This window comes from Scyliorhinus torazame, chromosome 3 (assembly GCF_047496885.1).
Source record: "Scyliorhinus torazame isolate Kashiwa2021f chromosome 3, sScyTor2.1, whole genome shotgun sequence".
Lineage (NCBI taxonomy): Eukaryota > Metazoa > Chordata > Chondrichthyes > Carcharhiniformes > Scyliorhinidae > Scyliorhinus > Scyliorhinus torazame.
This window is the reverse complement of record NC_092709.1, coordinates 25706142-25731692: the sequence shown is the minus strand read 5'-3', so window position 1 is coordinate 25731692 and position 25551 is coordinate 25706142. Positions and strand designations below refer to the sequence as shown.

Genomic DNA, 25551 nt, shown 5'->3' with positions numbered 1-25551 from the left:
CGTTCAGCAACCCCCCGCCCCCCCCCCCCCCAGTTCCGAGTGCTATGGACCAACTGGCTGATTGGGTCACATGATCCTTTGAAACCCCGCCCTTTTAAGGGGCCCACTACTACAAAAACAAAGCTTGGGGGTTCTTGCTATTCCAGGCAGAGAAATGCAGTTCCCAAATTAAAATACTAAATATTTCAGATCAGACCCTTTACCCATCTGCCATTGGGTCTTGAATATCTATTCGTAAGTACAAAAAATCTGAAAAGAAAATTGAACATTATTCATCTCCTTTTTGGGAATATGCTGCTCATTTCTTGGAAGTTTATGTTGAGAGTAAATAAGATCGGTCTATTGGATAGTAGGATTTGTCGTCATGGTTGGCTGACCCTTGATTCGTGGATGACTCATCATGGGTTATGATCTGAGGAATCTGAGGGTCATGGGTTTCACCCATGGATTTTCATGGGAATGAACAGGCCGATTCTCACCCCACAAATATTTAAACTCATGAGCAGGATGTCCCATCAGGTAATGGAATCCCGAGTGCAGGAGTTGCTTCCTTTTCTGCCCTTCTCTGCCATCATTCTTCTGCCTCATTGTTTTTTTTTCTTGTTTTTTTTTAAATTTAGAGTACCCAATTTTTTTTCCAATTAAGGGGCAATTTAGCGCGGCCAATCCACCTACCCTGCACATCTTTGGGTTGTGGGGGTGAAAACCACGCAGACACGGGGGAGAATGTTCAAACTCCACACGGACAGTGATCCAGGGCCGGGATTCAAACCCGGGTGCTCAGTGCCGTGAGGCAGCAGTGCTAACCACTATGCCACGTGCTGCCCCATTGTTAAGTGGGATGTAGCTTGATGGACAAGAAATCGCCATTTTGGATGATTGGTAGCAAGAGCCATTAATGCCAATGCTGTTGTGCTTCGAGGAGAACTTCAGAGTGTCTTTGTCCAACCCTGGGAGGTTGGTCATTTGAGAGTTGAGAAAACAGCACCTGGCCTGAGGGGGGAGGGGTGGGTGAACACTTTTCAGCCATCTGGACATGGTGTCCAATCCAATGAGAACCGAACAGCATGCAAAGAAGCTGAGGAGATTGTGTGGCTTTGAACTGAAGTACCCTGGAAGAATTTACAGGTAGCAGCAGCATCAAGAAATAAAACAGAAACTCACTTTACTATTGGATAACGTTGCTAAGGTTGAGACTCAACAGTCCAAACCAAAACGCCCCTTGACCATTGAGGTGACAAAAATCTAGCCAGGCCTGCTCCCCAATCAAACCTATATACACAGCTCAGTTGAGGAGCACAGGACTGCCATTAGGAGCAGAAATCCTGGCCTATTTTCCTTTTCCAACCCAAGGTCATTGAGGCCAATTGTAATTCTCCTACAGTTCCACTGAGATCAGCAACAACAACTTGCATTTATATAGCACCTTGACTGGAGTAAAATGGCGCCAAGTGCATCACATGAGAGTTGTCAGGTAAAATTTAACTGAGATACGCAAAGGGCTATTAGGACAGGTGACCATAAGCTTGGTTAAAAGAGGTAGAGGAGAAACAGAAGAGGTATTGGGAGGAAATTCCAAGCATTGGGTCTGGACAGTTGAAGGGACGGCCATTAGAGTCGAGTTATTAAAATCAGGGATTTGTGAGAGGCCAGAATTGGAGGTGCACAGAGATAGGACAAAGTAGCCCACTTGAATCGCATCCCATCCACTCCCTCCACCACTGATGTGCAGTGGCAGCATCGACAGCATGTACTGCAGCAACTCGCCAAGGCTCCTCAGATGAACGTTCCAGACTCACAACAGCAACTGTCTAGAAAGACAAAGCAACAGACACATGGGAACACCCACCACCTGGAAGTTCCCCTTCAAATCACTCACCATTCTGAGGGACTGCAGCGGTTCAAGAAGGTGGCGCACCAGCACCTTCTCAGCAGGGGCAATTAGGGATGGGCAATAAATACTGGTCTAGCCAGTGACGCCCTGGGCGGCATGGTGGCGCAGTGGTTAGTACGGCGCTGAGGACAAGTGTTCGATCCCGGCCCTGGGTCACTGTCCGTGTGGAGTTTGCACATTCTCCCCGTGTCTGCGTGGATTTCACCCCCACAACCCAAAGATGTGCAGCTTAGCTGGATTGGCCACGCTCAATTGACCCTTAATTGGGAAAAAAAATAATAATTGGGTACTCTAAATCTATAATAAAAAAACAAAAAATAGCCAGCGACGTCCACATCCCATAAATGAATAAGAAAAAATAGGGAGATGAGGTAATGGAAAGATTTGAAAGCAAGGATGAGAATTGTATTGCTGCAGGCACATAATCAGTTGATAGTCACAAGATAAACTCCAAATGTGGCACTGAGTATTTGACCCACAGTTACAGAGTAATGGGCAGCATTACCTTGATGATTGTTACATTATTAATTATAGAGCTCACTGTGAACCGATGGAGAGCTTCCCTCATCCAGCAGAACATCTGCATGTTGGTATACGGTGTTAGACGTTTTAGTTGCTATGATATGAAGAGTCTAAAGTTCTGTTCCTTTTTCACAAACACAGATTTATTTCCTTCCAACAGCCTTTGCGCAAAACTCTCTCTATACATCACCTGACAGAGGCCACCTGAAGCCCCTTTACATATCAGTGTCACTTAATGGATACTTAACATAAGTGAGACAACTAATTGCAATGTCTCTTAACCCATTACTTTTTTTTAAATAAATATTTTATTGAAATTTTTTGGTCAACCAACACAGTACATTGTGCATCCTTTACACAACATTATAACAATACAGATAATAATGACCTTTTTTATATAAACAAAAAACAACAAATAAATAAATATTAAATAACAAAAATGAAAACTAGCCCTAATTGGCAACTGCCTTGTCACAGGCTATACCCCCCCCACCCACCTCCCCCATCCCTTCCACCCCCCCCCCCCCCCAAGTCCTGGGCTGCTGCTGCTGCCTTCTTTTTTCCCCCATCTATCTTTCCGCAAGATATTCGACGAACGGTTGCCACCGCCTGGTGAACCCTTGAGCCGACCCCCTTAGGATGAACTTAATCCGCTCTAGCTTTATGAACCCCGCCATATCATTTATCCAGGTCTCCACCCCCGGGGGCTTGGCTTCTTTCCACATTAGCAATATCCTGCGCCGGGCTACTAGGGACGCAAAGGCCAAAACATCGGCCTCTCTCGCCTCCTGCACTCCCGGCTCTTGTGCAACCCCAAATATAGCCAACCCCCAGCCTGGTTCGACCCGGACTCCTACTACTTTTGAAAGCGCCTTTGTCACCCCCACCCAAAACCCCTGTAGTGCCGGGCATGACCAAAACATATGGGTATGATTCGCTGGGCTTCTCGAGCACCTCGCACACCTATCCTCCACCCCAAAAAATTTACTGAGCCGTGTTCCAGTCATATGTGCCCTGTGTAATACCTTAAACTGAATCAGGCTTAGCCTGGCGCACGAGGACGACGAGTTTACCCTATTTAGGGCATCTGCCCACAGCCCCTCCTCGATCTCCTCCCCTAGCTCTTCTTCCCATTTCCCTTTTAGTTCGTCCACCATAGTCTCCCCTTCGTCCCTCATTTCCCTATATATATCCGACACCTTACCATCCCCCACCCATTTCTTTGAGATGACTCTGTCCTGCACCTCTTGTGTCGGGAGCTGCGGGAATTCCCTCACCTGTTGCCTCGCAAAAGCCCTCAATTGCATGTACCTGAATGCATTCCCTTGGGGCAACCCATATTTCTCGGTCAGCGCTCCCAGACTTGCGAACCTCCCGTCCACAAATAGATCTTTCAGTTGCGTTATTCCTGCTCTTTGCCACATTCCATATCCCCCATCCATTCCCCCCGGGGCAAACCTATGGTTGTTTCTTATCGGGGACCCCCCCAATGCTCCGGTCTTTCCCCTATGTCGTCTCCACTGTCCCCAAATCTTCAGTGTAGCTACCACCACCGGGCTCGTGGTGTAGTTCCTCGGTGAGAACGGCAATGGGGCTGTCACCATAGCCTGCAGGCTGGTCCCCCTACAGGACGCCCTCTCTAATCTCTTCCACGCCGCTCCCTCCTCCTCTCCCATCCACTTACTCACCATTGAAATATTAGCGGCCCAATAATACTCACTTAGGCTCGGTAATGCCAGCCCCCCCCTATCCCTACTACGCTGTAAGAATCCCTTCCTCACTCTCGGAGTCTTCCCGGCCCAAACAAAACCCATGATGCTCTTTTCTATCCTTTTAAAAAAAGCCTTCGTGATCACCACCGGGAGGCACTGAAACACAAAGAGGAATCTCGGGAGGACCACCATCTTAACCGCCTGCACCCTCCCTGCCATTGACAGTGCTACCATATCCCATCTCTTGAAATCTTCCTCCATCTGTTCCACCAACCGCGTTAAATTTAGCCTGTGAAATGTGCCCCAATTCTTAGCTATCTGGATCCCCAGGTAACGAAAGTCTCTTGTTACCTTCCTCAACGGTAGGTCTTCTATTTCTCTACTCTGCTCCCCTGGATGCACCACAAACAGCTCACTCTTCCCCATGTTCAATTTATACCCTGAAAAATCCCCAAACTCCCCAAGTATCCGCATTATTTCTGGCATCCCCTCCGCCGGATCCGCCACATATAGTAGCAGATCATCCGCATATAAAGATACCCGGTGTTCTTCTCCTCCCCTAAGTATTCCCCTCCATCTCTTGGAACCTCTCAGCGCTATCGCCAGGGGCTCAATCGCCAGTGCAAACAGTAATGGGGACAGAGGACATCCCTGCCTTGTCCCTCTATGGAGCCGAAAATATGCCGATCCCCGTCCATTCGTGACCACACTCGCCACTGGGGCCCTATACAACAGCTGCACCCATCTAACATACCCCTCTCCAAAACCAAATCTCCTCAACACCTCCCACAGATAATCCCATTCCACTCTATCAAATGCTTTCTCGGCATCCATCGCCGCTACTATCTCCGTTTCACCCTCTGGTGGGGCCATCATCATTACCCCTAACAGCCTCCGTATATTCGTGTTCAGCTGTCTCCCCTTCACAAACCCAGTTTGGTCCTCGTGAACCACCCCCGGGACACATTCCTCTATTCTCATTGCCATTACCTTGGCCAGGACCTTGGCATCCACATTGAGGAGGGAAATTGGTCTGTAGGACCCGCATTGTAGCGGATCCTTTTCCTTCTTTAAGAGAAGCGATATCGTTGCTTCAGACATAGTCGGGGGCAGTTGTCCCCTTTCCTTTGCCTCGTTAAAGGTCCTCGTCAGTACCGGGGCGAGCAAGTCCAAATACTTTCTGTAAAATTCAACTGGGAATCCGTCCGGTCCCGGGGCCTTTCCCGTCTGCATGTTCCTAATTCCTTTCACCACTTCTTCTACCGTGATCTGTGCTCCCAGTCCCACCCTTTCCTGCTCTTCCACCTTGGGAATTTCCAGCCGATCCAAAAAATCCATCATTCTCTCCCTCCCATCCGGGGGTTGAGCTTCATACAATTTTTTATAAAATGTCTTGAACACTTCATTCACTCTCTCCGCCCCCCGCTCCATCTCTCCTTCCTCATCCCTCACTCCCCCTATTTCCCTCGCTGCTCCCCTTTTCCTCAATTGGTGTGCCAGCAATCTGCTCGCCTTCTCCCCATATTCATACTGTACACCCTGTGCCTTCCTCCATTGTGCCTCTGCAGTGCCTGTAGTCAGCAAGTCAAATTCCACATGCAGCCTTTGCCTTTCCCTGTACAGTCCCTCCTCCGGTGCTTCCGCATATTGTCTGTCCACTCTCAAAAGTTCTTGCAGCAACCGCTCCCGTTCCTTACTCTCCTGCTTCCCTTTATGTGCCCTTATTGATATCAGCTCCCCCCTAACCACCGCCTTCAACGCCTCCCAGACCACTCCCACCTGAACCTCCCCATTGTCATTGAGTTCCAAGTACTTTTCAATACATCCCCTCACCCTTAGGCACACCCCCTCATCCGCCATTAGTCCCATGTCCATTCTCCAGGGTGGGCGCCCTCCTGTTTCCTCCCCTATCTCCAAGTCTACCCAGTGTGGGGCATGATCCGAAATGGCTATAGCCGTATATTCCGTTCCCCTCACCTTCGGGATCAATGCCCTACCCAACACAAAAAAGTCTATGCGCGATAGACTTTATGGACATAGGAGAAAAACGAGAACTCCTTACTCCTAGGTCTACTGAATCTCCACGGGTCCACACCTCCCATTTGCTCCATAAAATCCTTAAGCACCTTGGCTGCTGCCGGCCTCCTACCAGTCCTGGACTTCGACCTATCCAGCCTTGGTTCCAACACCGTGTTAAAGTCTCCCCCCATTATCAGCTTTCCCGTCTCTAGGTCCGGGATGCGTCCTAGCATTCGCCTCATAAAGTTGGCATCATCCCAGTTCGGGGCATACACGTTTACCAAAACCACCATTTCTCCCTGTAATTTGCCACTCACCATCACGTATCTGCCCCCGTTATCCACCACTATAGTCTTTGCCTCGAACATTACCCGCTTCCCCACTAATATAGCCACCCCCCTGTTTTTCGCATCCAGCCCCGAATGGATCACCTGCCCCACCCATCCTTTACGCAGCCTAACCTGGTCTATCAGTTTCAGGTGCGTTTCCTGTAACATAACCACATCTGCTTTAAGTTTCTTAAGGTGTGCGAGTACTCGTGCCCTCTTTATCGGCCCGTTGAGCCCTCTCACGTTCCACGTGATCAGCCGAGTTGGGGGGCTTCCCACCCCCCCCCCTTGCCGGTTAGCCATCATCTTTTTCCAGCTTCTCACCCAGTTCCCACGCAGCTGTATCTCCCCCAGGCGGTGCCCCCCCGCCCATCCTCTCCCGTACCCACTCCCCCCTTTCCCCAGCAGCAGCAACCCAGTAATTCCCCCCTCCCACCCCACCCGCTAGACCCCCCGCTAGCGTAATTACTCCCCCCATGTTGCTCCCAGAAGTCAGCAAACTCTGGCTGACCTCGGCTTCCCCCCGTGACCACGGCTCGCACCGTGCGACGCCCCCTCCTTCCTGCTTCTCTATTCCCGCCATAATTATCATATCGCGGGAACCAAGCCCGCGCCTCTCCCTCGGCCCCGCCTCCCATGGCCAACGCCCCATCTCCTCTCCCTCCCCACCTCCCCCCATCACCACCTGTGGGAGAAAGAAAAGTTACCATACCGCAGGATTAGAACATAAAACCCCTCTTCGCCCCCCCCATTCGCCCCACCACTTTGTCCAAACGTTCTTTTTCATAATCCACTCATTCCAGTTTTTCTTCTACAATAAAAGTCCACGCTTCATCCGCCGTCTCAAAGTAGTGGTGCCTCCCTTGATATGTGACCGACAGTCTTGCCGGTTGCAGCATTCCAAATGTTATCTTCCTTTTGTGAAGTACCGCCTTGGCCCGATTAAAGCTCGCCCTCCTTCTCGCCACCTCCGCACTCCAGTCTTGATAAACGCGGATCACCGCGTTCTCCCATTTACTGCACCGAGTTTTCTTCGCCCATCTAAGGACCATTTCTCTATCCTTAAAACGGAGGAATCTCACCACTATGGCTCTGGGAGTTTCTCCTGCTCTCGATCCTCGCACCATAACTCGGTACGCTCCCTCCACCTCCAACGGACCCGTCGGGGCCTCCGCTCCCATTAACGAATGCAGCATCGTGCTCACATATGCCCCGACGTCCGCCCCCTCCACACCTTCAGGAAGGCCAAGAATCCTCAGGTTGTTCCTCCTTGCGTTGTTTTCCAGTGCCTCCAACCTCTCCACACATCGTTTCTGGTGTGCCTCCTGTATCTCCGACTTCACCACCAGGCCCTGTATATCGTTCTCATTCTCGGCTGCGTTCGCCTTCACGACCCGAAGCTCCTGCTCCTGGGTCTTTTGTTCCTCTTTCAGCCCTTCGATCGCCTGTAGTATCGGGGCCAACAACTCTTTCTTCATTTCCTTTTTTATCTCCTCCACGCAGCATTTCAAGAACTCTTGTTGTTCAGGGCCCCATATGAAACTGCCACCTTCCGACGCCATCTTGGTTTTTGCTTGCCTTCCTTGCCGTTGTTCCAAAGGATCCGCTGCAATCCGGCCACTTTCCTCTCCTTTTTCCATCCGTGTCCAGGGGGAACACCCTCCTGGTTTACCGCACGGTGTTTTTAGCCGTTAAAATTGCCGTTGGGGCTCCTATCAAGAGCCCAAAAGTCCGTTTCACAGGGAGCTGCCGAAACGTGCGACTCAGCTGGTCATCGCCGCACCCGGAAGTCGCTCTTAACCCATTACTTAACATACGGTTCAATGTAAGTGAGCCCAGGCAGGGTTTCCACTGATTATAATAACATGTCATGATTCTAACAACTGTATCCCTTCTGACTCTGATGTAATGTGGACATAGGCAGCTGTCAGGATCTGAGCGTCGCCCATCGGTGGATTCTCCCCAGATCTGCATTCAGCCCATCCAGTTTCCTTTGAGCTGATGTTGACTTGCGAGCCCTGACAAATCCATCCTTTATCAAAATTGGGTTCTTTGTACAAGTGCGAGGATTCGCTGGCCTTTTACTTCACAACAAAATCAGTTTTGATAGTGGTCAGTACAGTTAAATGTCATTGTCATTGAATTATTGTCGCTACAGAATAGTAAAAAAAGCTTTATTTCAAAAACATGGCAAAGTGCTAATCCACAACAGCAGCTCAGCCAGCTGTTTCAGCTGGGAAGCACCGCTTTAATTTGAGGCCTTGTTGTTTCTAAACATTTTATTTGGGAGGTTGAACTGATGCATATCCTACCTGCAATTTTGTAGCTTGGCACAGATGCATTCAACGGGTTAAGAGAAGGCTTGTGCTTCTTATTTATTTAATTATTTGCAGACATCCTGTGGCAAGGGCTTTGGATACTCACAGGCATTTCTCTCTCTGTTCAAAGAGGGTTGAAGACAAAATTGGAGACTTGAATCTCGTGTGTCGGTGGAGGGATTTAAGGTCACTAATGCTGCCTGACGGTGCAAGGCGTTATGAGCTGAGACAAATTTACTTCTGTCAGGTTTGAGGAGGCTTCATCTGTCAGGCTACAAGTTACCGCCAGGGCCATGTTTTACAAGCCACTGAGCTTGCCTTCTAACCCAACATTCATCACTAGAGGCATAAAGGTCAGCTGTCACTGTGGTAAAATGTGTTCTGGGATGTGCAAGTCGGAAGAAGAGCCCATTCAGTCTCGCTTTGTTGCTGCTTGATCTACTTTAAGCTTGTGACATTAAACTTCCAAAATACTGATCACCTGCAAAATACCTGATTGATTAATTTATTGTCACATGTAACGAGGTACAGTGAAAAGTATTTTTCTGCGGCCAAGGGAACGTACACAGTACGTAAACAGTAGACAAAAAGAATAATCAACAAAGTACGTCAGCAAATAAATAATTGGTTACAGGGCGGAACAAGGGACAAACAAAGCAAATACATGAGCAAGAACAGCATAGGCGTCATGAATAGTGTCTTACAGGGAACAGATCAGTCCAAGGGAGAGTCGTTGAGGAGTCTAGTAGCTGTGGGGAAGAAGCTGTTCCTGTATCTGGATGTGCGGGTCTTCAGCCTTCTGTATCTTCTACCTGATGGAAGGGTCTGGAAGAAGGCAAAGCCTGGCTGTGAAGGGTCTCTGACAATGCTGTCTGCCTTTCTGAGGCAGTGGGAGGTACAGACAGAATCAATTCAAACCATTTCAGCTTTTCAGAACTTTTGTGGTTCAGCTGTGTGAAGAGGTTGTGGACTCAAGTCCCACTCCAGTTATTAGAGCACATAATATAGTCATTATCATATTGCTGTTGGTGAGCGCCCTGTTTTTATATTTATATTTATATAAAGGCACCGATCACTTACAAGGGATTGGGTAAACATATTGTGAGTTCATTTATTAAGGATAGGCATATGGATATATTTATACAAGGTTAGAAAGCTTGAAGACATCAGCAGCAGAGCTGTGTGTGCTGTGTTCTGCTCACAGGCCAAAGAGAAACTGAGACTGTGCATAAATTGACTTCTGTGTTTTGTACAATACAACAACATATATGCCTTAAAAGCATTTCATTGACTGTAAAGTGCTTTGGGATGTCCTGAGATTGCAAAGGGTGAATATATAAATAGTCCAGTTTGTCATTGCATGAAGTAATTGCGCTCCCGTGAGGATATTCTGTTCATGAATGTAAGATGTGGCCAATGTGCATCACAGTTAACTGTTCAACTGAGTCGCGGAATCAAACAGACTGCAACTAGATGTTTCTTGGGTGGATTCTCCGGTCCTCTAGCCATGTGTTTCTCGATGGCGCGCCGTTCCCTGGTGGCGGGATTCTATCTTCCCACCATTTGTCAATGGGATTTCCCATTGAAACCATCCCACGCCACCGGGAATCCTATGGGCGGGATTGCATTGCCGGTGGGAAAAGAGAATCACGAGAGCCGGAGAATTCTTGTATTAGATATTGCATCTCGCAGTACAAATAAATCAACTTTGCATCATGTTTTGGGAGTTAGTAAGCAATTCCTGGAGGATTCGGGAGTAATTGCTGTACTGATGAAAAGGTCACTGGGCTGATGTATTGGTTACTACATTTGGTCCAATATCCTAACACTAAGGAAATGAATGCTACTAATTGCTATCCAGTGACCCTGTGGAAAAGGTCATATGGGGAGGATGGGTATTAGTGCCAGCTGTGATACACCCTGCTCCCAAAACTCACCGTCACTCAAACTAATTCTCCATTACCCTCCGCAACCCACCTTCTCTCACAATAACACTCCATCACTCTCGATAATCCACCACCATTCACAATAGAACATAGAACAGTACAGCACAGAACAGGCCCTTCGGCCCTCGATGTTGTGCCGAGCTTTGTCCAAAACCAAGATCAAGCTATCTCACTCCCTGTCATTCTGGTGTGCTCCATGTGCCTATCCAATAACCGCTTGAAAATTCCTAAAGTGTTTATACCACTTGCATTACAATTGATATTGATGACTTTGATGAAATGCTCCATCTCTCGCGATAACCGAGGGTGACATGGTGGCAAAGTGGTTAGCACTGCTGCTTCACTGCACCAGGGACCCAGGTTCTGGTGACAGTTGTACATCCTCCCCATGCCTGCGTCCAAAGATGTGCAGGTTAGGTGGATTGGCCATGCTGAATTGCATTAGGGTGGGGTTGCAGGAATAGATGAGGGATTGGGTTTAGGTAGGATGGTCTTTCAAAGTGTCGGTGCAGACTTGATGGGCCGAATGACCTCCTTCTGCAGTGCAGGGGTTCTCTGATTCTATGAACCCACCGCCACTCACAATAGTGCTCCATCACTCACAATAGTGCTCCATCACTCTCGATAACCCATCGTCACTCACAATAACGTTCCATCAGTTTCGATAACCCACCGTCACTCACAATAATGCTCAAATAACTCACTGTAGGAGTTGAAAACCCATCATCGCTTAACACTCCATTAGTGCTAATAACTGTCCAGCATCCTTAATAACTCTCCAGCTTCTTTGCTAACCTGCGAATAGTCTCTCTAACCTGCCAACCTCCTTGATAATTCCATTTACTCACCCTGCACCATATCGCTTGATACCGTGACTGAACAGAAATGTATCAATCTCAGTCTTAAAAATAGCACTTGACCCGAACTTCCACAAACGTTTGGCCAGAGTTTTACTATACGTTGTGTGACAGAGTGCTTCCTAATTTAACTGGGCTCTAATTTGGAATAGTATCTCCTTGTTTTAGTCTCCCCCACGAGACAATCAAATTGTTTTTCTACTTTAAGTAGCTCCGTTAGATTCCCCTTCAGTCTTCGAAAATTTGGAATAATAGTCAAGCTTATGCAACTTGTCCTCATAATGTACCCCTTTAAAGCTGGCAATACAAACAAATTGGACTCCAGCAAGGAGTCAGAGCCTTTGGGAGAGGATTGGACTGAAATATTCAACTTTCATAAAATCTAACATGGTTCTTTCTTTTTTTGGCATTTTAGTTGATAGTTAATTGAATATTGGGCTTTGCAAGCAGCAAGGCGCTGCTGAATTTGAGAGCCCAATCTTCTCTTTTCTTTCCTGTTTGAAGGAACATGTGATATTTTGGGGGAGGAACCTGTTAATCACTGGTAGAGATGGGTATTCCATTCCTCATGCTGTCTTGCTAGCTCTTTTTCTGTCCACCCCTCTCTCTCTTTCATTCCCTCTCCCTCACTTTCTCTCCATCTCGCTACTTCTCTCCCTCGCTCCCTTATATTCTCACTCGCTCCTCACTCTTGTCTTGTTCTCCCAGTTGCTTGCAGACATGGTGGAAATTTCCTTTGAATCTGTTGAATTAGTTGTTCGCTAATTGCATCTTAGGAAAGAAGGGGCGGATGTTCAAGACATTGTCGTAAAAATCCCTTGTCCATGGATACTTGCCACTGTTTGTGCCATAATTAAAGAACGTGTTTACCTACACGGGCGGCATAGTGGTCAGCACTGCTGCGTCACAGCGCCAGGGACTCGGGTGCATTTTGAAGCCTTGGGTCACTGTCTGTGTGTAGTTTGCACTTTCTCCCCGTGTCTGCGTGGGTTTCCTCTGGATGCTCCAGTTTCCTCCCACAGTCCAAAGATGTGCAGGTTAGGTGGATTGGCGATGCCAAATTGCCCCTTACTGTCCAGGGATGTGCAGGTTAGGTGAAGTTGTGGGGATAGGGTGGGGTGGTGGGCTAAGGTGGAGTGCTCTTTCGGAGGGTCAGTGCAGACTCAATGGGCCGAATGCCTCCTTCTGCATTGTCGGAATTCTGCACATCCTTAAGTCATGTGTTATCCGAGAGGAAATGAATTGTTTCTTGGTGAAACAAAATAAGCCTGTCTAATTATGGCTCTCCAACGCAGTCAGAATGTGAGGCTCTGTTATAGCTCCACCGTTTCAATCTGTTTGTTCCTAAATCAGCCTTCACTGCTAAATATTTAAAAGGTGACATCTGATCTCGGGCCAGATAGCGGCTCTGTTTTCGACTGGTACCGAGACTAACTACATCAAAGGGAAACTGATACTCATCACAGTGCACATCTTGAGTCACTCTTCATCCCTTCAGGCTGCTTTCACATGGGGTCTGACGGAGCCTGAAGAGATTGTGTTCACTGTTCCATTCAGTGATGTGACACAGAGAGTGATTAGAATGTGGAACTTGCTACCACACGGAGCCATTGAGGATAATAGCATAGATGTGTTTAAGGGGAATCTAGATAAACACTTGAGGAGAAAGAAACAAAAGGATATGTTGGGGAGGGTAGATGAATTAGGGTGGGGGACGCCAGCCATGTGGAACACAAATACCCGCATAGACACGTTGGCGGGAATAGCCTGTGTCTGTGCTGTACGTTCAACACAATCTGGTTTCCAAGTATTTCCCCATTTCCTTTCTGCAACTGTTGGCATTATATCGTAATCCCATGTGGTAATTCATGTCTGCAGTTTGCAAACCTTATTTACCACAGTCTGATTACAAAGGTCACTTAACTGGAAACAGGCCTTTAGTGGTATTTCTAGTGGATCCGATGACCAATTCCTCTCTTGGTCTCAAATTGTATAATTTGATTTTTTGGATGAAATATTAAAAATGTGACAGAATTGTGGAGGTGGCTGAGTCACTCTAAATTTAAATATTATTTCATGATAAAAATGAAACAACATTCCAATAATATGAACATACAATAAGGGGAATGCATTGCCTGTTGTGCCACATGGCCACAAGGTAGGTTAACGTCCCATAAAGAGACTTACCTCACAGTTTCTGCTTCAGGTGAAGGATCCAAACACAAAATCAGTCACTTTGTCCCCTTTCCGTTCAGGTGCCGATCGACCTGCTGAGTATGTCCACCATTTTCTGTTTCTACCTTGGGTTTAATGTCACAGGTTGGAATCTTGCACTCTCATTGGTGGTGAGCCTGAAGGTGGGGAGGACATTTATTTATGTGTGATGGTCGTTACCGAAGACCCACTACCTTCACACCTCTGCCAAAATTAATTACTAGGTGTTTAGGCCCATGGTTGACCTGCCCATCCAACAGCCAATTAAGGATCTTCAGTGGCCAATTAATGACCGTCCAAGAGTCCGATTGCCTCTGCCGCTTGTATTAACCCAGCTGCAGGCAGGCTTGGCACCATGCGGCATGTGATTGGCCGGCTCTCGGTAGGCGAGACCTCTGTAACAGGGGTCTTGAATCCAAGGGAAGGCCCACCGTTGACCTCGCCAATGCCTGATTGGCATGTGGGGGGCAGTCGAGACTCTGATATGACCAACAAAATACTATCCCCGTCACAGTTTCAGGCAAGAGAAAACCTATGGCCCATCTAGGTCACCTATCCACAACGTTCTATCGGCGACGTTTTTAAACCCATTTCTTAACAAGAACTAGTTCTTCCTTGACACCCATTGTAGTACCTTATTCGTCCATCACCAGTGTTAGTAATTGTTTACAATCACTCAGCACCTTTTTAGTAAAGGACTCCTCCTTCATTTCACACATTAATTTGTTTCCTTCATTTATAAATATGACCTCTTGTCCTTAAATTCTGACCATGGTAGCAAAACCTTACTGGATCCAATTTATCCAAACCCTTCACAATTTTAAACATATCTCTCATATTCCCAGGGTAGTCACTCTTTCTCCACACGTCATTCCCTTAAATCCTAGGATCAGTCATCTGGGCCTGCTTTGAACCCCCTCTAATAACTGAATATCTTTCTCTATACCCCCACTTGTAATTGAGAATATGTGCCCAGTATCTGGGAAATGCCACCTGTCTCTCCGTCAGAACACACCATGAAAAACATTTGACATGGCCAAACACAAGTGCTGTCAACCCTGTTATGGATGAACTATTGCAAATACAGTGGAATTTACTCTATAGTGAAGGTGACTAAGGAACCTACAGGCATGTGTGGAATGTGCCTCCTTGCTGTAGTCAAGACCACGCGTACCTGGGCCTGGAAACTGCCCTGCACCTCAAAAAGGACAGGGCCAGGATTCTCTGGTCATCGGGATTCTCTCCCCGTCCTGGGTTTCCCAGTGGCGTCTGGTGTCTTCAATGGGAAATCCCATTTTGACAAGCGGTGGGAAGAGAGAATCCCGCCGTGAGCGAACCATGCAGCTGGGGGACCGGAGAATCCAACCCGTCAAAATTAGATGTGATTTAATTAGATAGAATTATAATTAGCACTCGGAGACCTGTGTAAGCTCTCTTGTTTTTAAATCACCACTCTTTCAGGTATGGACTTCTGTCAGAAGGAAAGATTTGCATTTATATAGCACCTTTCTCGACCTCCGAATTCCAAATCACTTTACAACCAATGAAGATGGGAGGTACGGTGGCACAGTGGTTAGCGCTGCTGCCTCACAGCGCCAGAGACCCGGGTTCGATTCCGACCTCGAGTGACTGCCTGTGTGGAGTTTGCACATTCTCCCCGTGTCTGCATGGGTTCCTCCGGGTGCTCCAGTTTCCTCCCACAATCCAAAGACGTGCAGGTTAGGTGGACTGGCCATGCTAAATTGCCCCTAGGAGGGGTTATGGGAATACGGTGGGGGATTGGGCCTAGGTGGGGTGCTCTTTCAGAGGGTTGGCACAGACTTGATGGGCTGAATGGCCTCCTTCTTCACTGTAGGGATTGCATGATTCTATGAAGTTCTGTCGGTGTTGTAATGTCGTGCAATTGCAATGTAAACCCATTTCAACAACGATTGAGGGTTAAGTATTAGGAGAGAATTCCAGGGCGAATTCCCACAGTTCTGCAAAGAGTTCCGTGCATATATTTTACATCTCAAACTAAGAAGGCCCCTGGCTGCTATTTAGTATCTCATTTAAAAGTCAACATGCCCAACCATGCTTTGCTGAAGTATCGACATAGAGTGGGGATCGGGCCTATAAGCTCATGGATCAGAGGCAGGTGACCACGCAACCTAGCTATGCCTGGCGTATGACAATTGATAGGTTCCATTTAGGTTCATGTTTTCCCTAACTGAAGAAGATGCTGGTCCTGATGAAGTGTCATCATCATCGACCCAAAACAATATTCTCTCCACAGATGCTGACAGACCTGCCGGCATTTACAGCATTTTCTGTTTTTATTTCAGATTGCAGATTTCATCACCTGCAGTATTTTTGATTTTGTATGTTATTTTTGGTACTTAGAGGATGTGTTTATACTTTGCATGTAGTAGGGTGACTACAAACCATGTGTACATTGGGCTGAAGGTGACTTCTTTCGGTGTTTGTGTTGCAGGGAGGTGTGTGTTCGACTTGACGGCCGAGTTCACCTCACCGTGGTTTACTTTGGGACAGAACAAATGACAGAAGTGAAATCCATACTTGAATATATGTCCAGGTGAGTGCAATCTATTGGACGGTGAGGCATCAGTTACAATTCCTTGCCTCACACCACACAATGAGTAATCCAACAATATTAGCAGCTGAGGGAACATGTTGAGAGTGGTCACTTGGGCAAATTACAGTAACAGAGCTGACACACTTGCAATCATAGAGTCCCTACAGTGCAGAAGGAGGCCATTCAGCCCATTGAGTCTGCAGCAACCATGAGAAAGAGCATCCTACCTAGACCCATTCCCCCACTTTATCTCCGTAACTCCACCTAACCTGCACATCTTTGGACTGTGGGAGGAAATCGGAGGAAACCCACGCAGACACAGAGATAACATGCAAACTCCACACAGAGAGTCACCCAAGGTTGGACTCGAACCCGGGTCCCTGGCGCTATGAGGCAGCAGTGCTACTGCGCCACTGTGCCACCCCTTGTGCAATTGTGCCCAACAAGGACTCAAATGAACTTCAGGAAGGGGACACAGAGGTGTTTGGAGTAAAGCAATGGGAAAATATATTGACGGGGACAGATTTTGCTCTGGTAAGGAAATAGATTATTTTAATAGTGCTTTATATATATTCAATGGGAGCATTCCACAAACACTTTCCTCTATGCAGCATCCTCTCTGCGACTGTAACTTCACTGGGAATGCACCGTGAACTACACGTCTCGAAGCAGGAGTGGTAGCTCTCAGGCAACTAAATCCCTGCCTTCATGCTTCTAGAATGGAGCTGTGTTTGATTTGTTGATAGATTCCCTGAGTTTCACTCCTGCTGGTGTTTACAGAACAGTGCGCTGCTGCCTTACAACTCTCCCTGTCCAATGCCTTACTCAAAATGTGTCACAGTGTTGAGAGCCCGAAATTGGAAACTGCCACAACACACTTTCAGAAAACCCCGATCCAGTAACGACCCCAGACATGGTGGCACTCTCATTATTGCGAAATTTGATTCTTCACCCCTCGGAAAATTCAGGGACCTGAAGAAACAATGCTCCCTCTTGGAAAATTCAGACGGACAGGTTTTTTCCATAGCCATGTTAAACTCTCCAATGTCCTCAATGGACGACTGATTCCTTGTTCCAAACTGTTCAGCAATCTCCAATGAATTGGGAGTGTAGTGCAAGCTTAGACAAAATGTCCGACAGCGGTGTGTCTTTTAGTTTAGCGGGAGGAGAGCAAATTCTTGAGAATTTCATATATTTCTGTAGGCCGGCTTCCATTAAAATATACCCCTTTTCCCCACTGCCTGATTACTAGCTGGATTATCAGGATCTTCAAGGATATTATTAACAGTCAAAAACATCTCAAGCCATTCCACATGTACACTGAAAAACTCTTGGTCATGGCTGTACTCTCCCTGACACCCAATAATGCATGTTGATCTTCGAAGGTTAGTCCACCCACATGTACAAACAACCCTTTCCCTAAGACCGGATTTTTAAGCCTATTTCACAGCAAAACAAAACTCACAGTTCCTCTGCTGGTTGCTGGAAACTTCTTAAACTTAAGCAATAACCTTTCCTTAATCATTTCAACTCAGTTCTACCGAAAAGCAAAATTAAAAAATAAAGCTGCAAATTCTAATCAGTAATTTTAGGAAATTCCAGCGTGTGGGGAGCTAATCAAATCTATTCTGTGATCTATGTGGACAAACAGGCTTTGCGTTGAAATAAAGTAAATTTACCAGAAGAATGGGGTGAGATGAAGGAACACTCTTTCTGAAGAAACTGTTCTGTCCCAAGTGAGTTGCACCTACTAGAACATAGAAAATGGGTACAGTAGTAGGGCAGCACGGTAGCACAGTGATTAGCACTGTGGCTTCACAGCGCCAGGGTCCCAGGTTCGATTCCCCACTGGGTCACTGTCTGTGCGGAGTCTGCACGTTCTCCCCGTGTCTGCATGGGTTTCGTCCGGGTGCTCCGGTTTCCTCCCGCAGTCCAAAGACGTGCAGATTAGGTGGATTGGCCATGATAAATTGCCCTTAGTGACCAAAAAGGTTAGGTGGGGTTATTGGGTTACGGGGATAGGGTGGAAGTGAGAACTTAAGTGGGTCGGTGCAGACTCAATGGGCCGAATGGCCTCCTTCTGCAATGTACGTTCTATGTTCTATGAGTAGGCCATTCAGCCCTTCAAGCTTGCACCAGCATTCAATATGATCATGGCTGATCATGCAAATTCAGTATCCCACTCCGTCTTTCTCTCCACAGCCCTTGAACCCTTTTGCCTTAAGGGCCATGCCCAACTCCCTCTTGAATATATCCAACGAACTGGCGCCAACAGCTTTCTGTAGTAGGGAATTCCACAAGCTCACAACTCTGTGAAAGAAAAGGTTCTTCCTCATCTCAGTCCTCAATGGCTTATTCCTTATTCTTAGGCTGTGACTCTTAGATCGGGACATCCCCAACATCAGGAACATTCTTCCCGCATCTAGCCTGTCCAGCCCCATCAGGATTTTAGATCTTTCTATGAGATCCCCTCTCATTCTTCTCAACTCCAGTGAGTACAAGCCCAGTCGATCCAGTCTTTCTTCATATGTCAGTCCTGCCATCCCGGAAATTAGTCTGGTGAACCTTCGCTGGACACCCTCAATAGCAAGAATGTCCTTCCTCAAACCAGGAGACCAAAACTCAAGGTGTGGCCTCACCAACGTATAACTGCAGCAAGACATCCCTACTCTGATACTCAATTCCTCTGGCTAAGAAGGCCAGCATACCATTAGTTTTCCTCACTGCCTGCTATACCTGCATGCCACCCTTCAGCGACTGTTCCCCCAAGACACCCAGGTCTCGTTGCACTTCGCCTTTTCCTAAACTGCCACCATTCAGATTATAATCTGCTTTCCTGTTTTTGCCACCAAAGTGGATAACCTCACATTTACCCGCATTATATTGCATTTGCCAACTATTTACCCATTCAGCCAGCCTGCCCAAGTCACCCTGCAGCCTCTTTGCATCCTCCTCACAGCACACACTGCCACCACTTAATGTCTGTAAATTTGGAGATACTGCATGCAATTCCTCCATCCAAATCATTAATGTACATAGTGAACAGCTGGGGTCCCAGCACTGAACCCTGCGGTACCCCACTCATCACTGCCTGCCACGCTTAAAGGGACCTGTTTATTCCCACTCTCTGCTTCCTGTCTGCGAACCAGTTCTGTATCCACGCCAATACATTATCTCCAATACCATGAGCTTTAATTTTGCTCACTAATCTCTTGTGTGAGACCTTGTCAAAAGCCTTTTGAAAGTCCAGGTACACAACATCCACTGTTTCATCCTTGTCCACTCTACTGGTCACATCCTCAAACAAATTTCAAAAGATAATAAGTCAAGCCTGACTTCGACCGATCCTGTCCCCACTTTCCAAATGCTCAGTTATTTCATCCTTAATAATTGACTCCAGCATTTTCCTCATGTCAGGCTAACCGGCCTATAATTTCCCGTTTTCTCTCTCCCCCATTTTGTTAAAAAAGTGGGGTTACAGTAGCTACCCTCCAATCCATTGGAACTCTTCCAGAGTCTATAGAATGCTGGAAAATGATCACCAACACATTCACTATTTCTCAGGCCACTTACTTAATTACTCCGGGATGCAGAGCATCTGGCCCTGGGGACTTATCGGGTTTAATCCCATCAATTTCCTCAGTTCCTTATTAATTCTCAGGGTGCGGGGGTAACCGGCAAGGGTGGCATTTATTGTCCATCCCTAGTTTCCCTCAAGAAGGTGGACCTTCTTTTTGAACCACTGCAGACATTTGGTGATGATGCTGCCCAGAAGACTTTAGATCGGAAATGCAGCTTATTGAGCAGTGACAATGATGGATCAGGTAAGATAACCCAAGTCACGATGGTGTGTGTATTGCAAAGGAATTTGGTGGTGATAAGTTCACATGACATTGCTGCTCTTGGTTGAAATGATTTTTGCAATTTTTGGCAACAATTGTCTTCTATTTTAAGTTTCCCTTCTTGCTCACAACAGGCTCAAACCTGATGGCCGGGACCTGGCGCCGGGTCGGAGAATCCCCGGGGGGACGCGAGAGTTGTGCCCTGACGCCGGCTTCCCCATTCTCCGGTGCCGATTCTCCGGCGGCCACGGGATGCCCGCTACGCCGGTCGGGGGCTGTTGACAGCGGCACCCCCCGACGATTCTCCGGGCTCCGATGGGCGAGTGCCCGCCGAGTTTGGCCGAGTCCCGCCGGCGTGGGTTACTCAGGTCCCACACGGCGGGACCTGGAAGGTGTCGCTTCGGGGGTCGTCCTGGAGAGGGGGGGGGGGGGGAGGTGCGGGGGGGGGGGGGGGGATCCGACCCCGGGGGGGAAGCCCCATGGGGCCTACCGATCTGCAGGCGGACTGGTTCCGTTGGGGCCTATTTTGCTCCGCGCCGGACCGCTGTAGGGCTCTGCCATATTGCCCGGGAGCCGGGCGGAGAGGAGAACCCCCGCGCACGCGCGGAAATACGCCGGCCGTTCCGCGCATGCGCGAACTTGCGTGGGCCGTTGCGCGCCGGCTGGAGCTGCGGGGACCACTCCAGCGCCAACCTAGCCCTCTACGAAGGGGAGCATTCCTCATTATCGGGGACCGTTGACGCCGGAGTGGTTGGCGCCGCTTTCCACGCCGGAGTGGGGAAAAGCACCATTATTGGAGAATCCCGCCCATGATGTTTTATTATTCAGATAAGTTGTGATTCACATGCAGTAGTGACATCCTCTTATTTCGGAAAAGTAACTGCTGAACATTTGTGCAGGAGAAAGTAACAGTGCTGGAGTGAAATGTTCACGTCTTATCTTTCGAATATAGAGAAGCAAATTACAGGAACTACACGTTCATCCCATTGAAAGAGGATTTCTCTCGTGGGAAAGGATTGGATGTAGGTGCTCGGGCTTGGAAGGGGAACAACGTCCTGCTGTTCTTCTGCGACGTGGATATTCACTTCACCGCGGAGTTCCTGAACACGTGCAGATTGAACGCCCAGCCAGGTATCTCACTCATTCCAAAAGAGGGCATAAAAACCTAGCTCTGTCAAAAAGCCAGCACGGGAATGATGGGCTGAATGGCCTCCTTCTGGGTGTGAGATTCTATGGCCACAACATTTTGTCAGTAGCACCTGCATGTCATGAACTGTAGGTATCATTTTGTGTGCAAAATGGTGTCAGCGCCAAACATGGGCGTTTCCAGTGTGGGCTGCGTGGACGGTATTTTGGTGAGGGTATTAATGCTGGAGTTAGAAGAGGGTGTGTTGGGAGTTGATCTGTAATGCTGATTTGAGGCCAGTAGTTGCTATTTTCGATCTTGATGCTTTAGTTGATGCCCTCTCTTACGCATGCACAGTTGAACATACATTCAGGAGCAGGAAGGACCCCCAGCAGAGCAATTTAAAGGCATCACCAACCCCTTTTGGGCCTGTTGCTGCTTGACTTCTATTGGGTGTGGCTGAGTTTGTAAAAGTGCAACTTAAAGTTGGTGAAGTCAACAGGAAGTGTTGTTGACCATGGTGAGAGACTTTCTTCTCTTACTTCAAGGGTTCAGCTCAGACCACTTGATCTTCACCGTGGCTCTGTTGTGAACAGTGGCATGACCAGGAAATTGAGCTGACGTAACACAGAGCAGGGCAAGCTGCTTGAAGGGAGAGGGGGGAGGAAGTGGGAGATAGAGTCTTCATTCATCAAGTTGTTTGCCTGTAACTTCATTTTTTAAAATGATACGCTCATTGAAAGTCCCCTGCAGAGCTGCAGTCTCAGAGTAAGATCCACTCCGTTAGTGGCTGTAAAGGTGGCTTTGGCCATGAACGTCTACATGTTGGGATCCTATCAGGGTGTGATAGGTGACATCATTAACATCTCAGTCCGCAGTCCACTGCTGTATAAAGGAGGTCACTGATGCTCTGTAGGAGAGAGGAATACAGCCCGTTTTCTTTCTCCAGAGTGAAACAGGTGGAATGTCGATTCAGTTTTTCTGATGCAGCTTGTCACTGACTGCAGAAATGTTACATTGTGGGCACCGTTTCACATTGGAGGGAGGTACCCCAAACGCCTGAATATGCAGTTGGTGTGCAAATGCCTGTTATCCTGACAGCGTCCTGATGACTTTATTTAGACCTCTCGATTAGAGCCACCAGAAGAGACCAAATGGCACCTCATGGTAGACGAGGACTATTGATGCAATGTGGGTGTTGTTGGCTAGGCCAGGATTTATTACCCATCCCTAATTGCCCTTGAGAAGGTGGAGGTGAGCTGCCCTCTTAAACCGTAGCAGTCCCTAAGGTGTAGGTACAGCACAATGCTGTTAGGGAGGGAGATCCAGGATTTTGACTCAGCGACACAAAGGAATGGCGATATATTTCCAGGTCATGATGGCCAGTGGCTTGGACGGGAACTTCTAGATGTTGGTGTTCCCATTTATCTGCTGTCTTTGGCCTTCTACATGATGGTGGTTGTGGGTTTGTAAGGTGCTGCCTCAGGAGCCTTGGTGAGTTCCTACAGTGCATCTTGTAGATGGTGCACCTTGCTGCTTCTGTGCGTCGGTGGTGGAGGGAGTGAATGCTTGTGGAAGGGGTGCCAATCAAGCACCCTGGATGGTGTGGAGATTTTTGAGTATTTGTGAAGCTGCACTCATCCAGACAAGTGGGGAGTATTCCATCACACTCCTGACTTGTGCCTTGTAGGTGGTGCACAGGCTTTGGGGAGTCGGGAGGTGAGTTACGTGCCGCAGGATTCTGAGTATCTGACTTGCTTTCGTAACCATAGTAATTATATGGCTAGTCTAGTTCAGTTTCTGATCAGTGGTAACTCCCAGGATGTAGACAGGTATCACCAACTGAGAAGAGAGAAGAAGGGAAGGCAGGGAGGAGGCAGACAACACTGGGATTCTCCAGGTCTGATTGTCTCATTCAGTTGGTGTTAGATCGAGTGTTTCAGGATTTTGAACCAGCACCAATGAAGAAACCATAATATGTGCAAGTCAGAACGGTGTGATTTGGAGAATCATAATAATAATCTTTATCGGTGTCACAAGTAGGCTTACAGAAAAAAAATTAACACTCTAATGAAGTTACTGTGAAAATCCCCGAGTCACCACACTCTGGCGCCTGTTCGGTTACACTGAGGGAGAATTCACAATGTCTAATTCACCTAACAAGGGGCGTCATTCTCCGGCCCGGCGTTGGCCGCCGTGAATCCCGCCCCCGCCGAAGTCTCCGGTACCAGAGATTGGGCGGGGGCGGGAATCGGAACGCGCCGGTTGGCGGGACCCCCCGCTGGATTCTCCGGCCCGGATGGGCCGAAGTCCCGCCCAGAAATTGCCTGTCCCGCCGGCGTAAATTAAACCTGGTATTTACCGGCGGGACCAGGCGGCGTGGGCGGGCTCCGGGATCCTGGGGGGGGGCGCGGGGCGATCTGACCCCGGGGGGTGCCCCCACGGTGGCCTGGCCCACGATCGGGGCCCACCGATCCGCGGGCGGGCCTTTGCCGCGGGGGCACTCTTTCCCTTCCGCCTCCGCCACGGCCTCCACCATGGCAGAGGGGGAAGAGACTCTCCCCACTGCGCATGCGCGGGAAACTGACAGCGGCCGCTAATGCTCCCGCGCATGCGCCGGGAAACTGACAGCGGCCGCTGACGCTCCCGCGCATGCGCCGCATTTCCGCGCCAGCTGGCGGGGCAACAAACGCCATTTCCGCCAGCTGGCGGGGCGGAAATCCCTCCGGCGTCGGCCTAGCCCCTCAATGTTGGGGCTAGGCCGCCAAAGATGCGGAGCATTCCGCACCTTTGGGCCGGCGCGATGCCCGTCTGATTGGCGCCGTCTTTGGCGCCAGTCGGCGGACATCGCGCCGTTGGGGGAGAATCTCGCCCAAGATGTCTTTCGGGACTTGTGGGAGGAAACCGGAGCACCCGGAGGAAACCCACGCAGACACGGGGAGAACGTGCAGACTCCGCACAGACAGTGACCCAAGCCGGGAAACGAACCTGGGACCCTGGCGCTGTGAAGCAACCGTGCTAACCACTGTGCTACCGTCCCGCCCATGTGGAGGCGGTGGTGATCCCAGGACAGTGATGCTCTTGTCTTTCCTGATATAGGCCACCGGGGACAGAGCTGGTGTTGAATTAATCTTGGAGAGTTATTATAGTGCAGTCAAAAAATATTATGTAACAGGGTTGTCCAACTTACAGCCCTTGGGGCAGTGTCTGACCAGACAAGGTTTCCAATCGAACTTGCCAAACCTTAGTAACTTGTGCCGACTGGTGCACAAGTGGGTTTCTGATTTTTCTTTTTTGAACATAACTGCTGAGTTTTTCATTCTTATTAACGGCAAAATTATTTTGCTCTCAGGCTGACTAACCAACTCCTTTGAGGTTGTCCTGCATTTAAATTCACTCTCATTTCCCAGGTCAAATGCTGCTGGGGTTCTACTTTTCCCTCTTCCCTACTTTGGTCCTTTAAATGTTGCATGTGTGCAATACCCACTCATCTCCTGTTGGTTGCGCTCTGACAGATCTGGCCGCGTTCCCCCCCCCCCCTTCCCCCACATCCCTCCCTGCTCTAATGGACCCCTTATTAAGAGTCTCTTAATTTGCTATGCAAGAGTTGGCCACCCAGCCATAGTACTTATCGAAAAAAAGCTGGTGGTTCCCTTGATTGCAGGCACGAACGTCAAGTCTTCAAATGGCTCTTTGACCGATTATTTGTTCTTGAGCACAACAGGGCCTCACTCTGAAATGTCTGAAATGTCAAGAGAAGGTAGCTCTTTTCGTGCAATAAAATATCAAGTGACGTTATTCTACAAAACATACTGGCCAATTTGAAAGCCTCATGAGTTAGGTGAGAATCAATTGAGTGAACTCACTGAAACAAAATGTTATTGGGCAACAACCTTCTTTCAAAGCTGCAAACCAGAGTTCTGAGTTGGCGACTAAGATGCGTTTTGTTTTGAACAGCTGAAGTAATAGCCAAGAGAGGAAACCATTGTCTGATAGGGCATTTATGAAGAATGCTTGGACATGTTTACCTGCCATGTCCTCATAAAATGTAAATGGTAGTGAAACTAATGATTCACACCAGGTCATTGCTACAAGGGCTGATGACCAAGCATCCAACATTCAGAATTCTTTGACAAAAAATCTAATGTCTGTCAGTTTTACAATTTAGGGCTCAATGACAGCAGGGATGTGAGTGTT

At 48.2% G+C, this 25551-nt stretch overlaps 1 protein-coding gene across 2 annotated transcripts in view; it reads left to right on the top strand.

The window, feature by feature from the left end:
* LOC140408353 (chondroitin sulfate N-acetylgalactosaminyltransferase 1-like) overlaps window positions 1–25551 on the top strand; it is a 280049-nt gene that overhangs the window by 232855 nt on the left and 21643 nt on the right. For both annotated transcript variants that reach the window (XM_072495438.1, XM_072495437.1), the window contains exons 4-5: window positions 16285–16386; window positions 21181–21359. In XM_072495438.1, the coding sequence (XP_072351539.1) occupies window positions 16285–16386; window positions 21181–21359 (281 nt within the window). The remainder of the gene's footprint in view (window positions 1–16284; window positions 16387–21180; window positions 21360–25551) is intronic.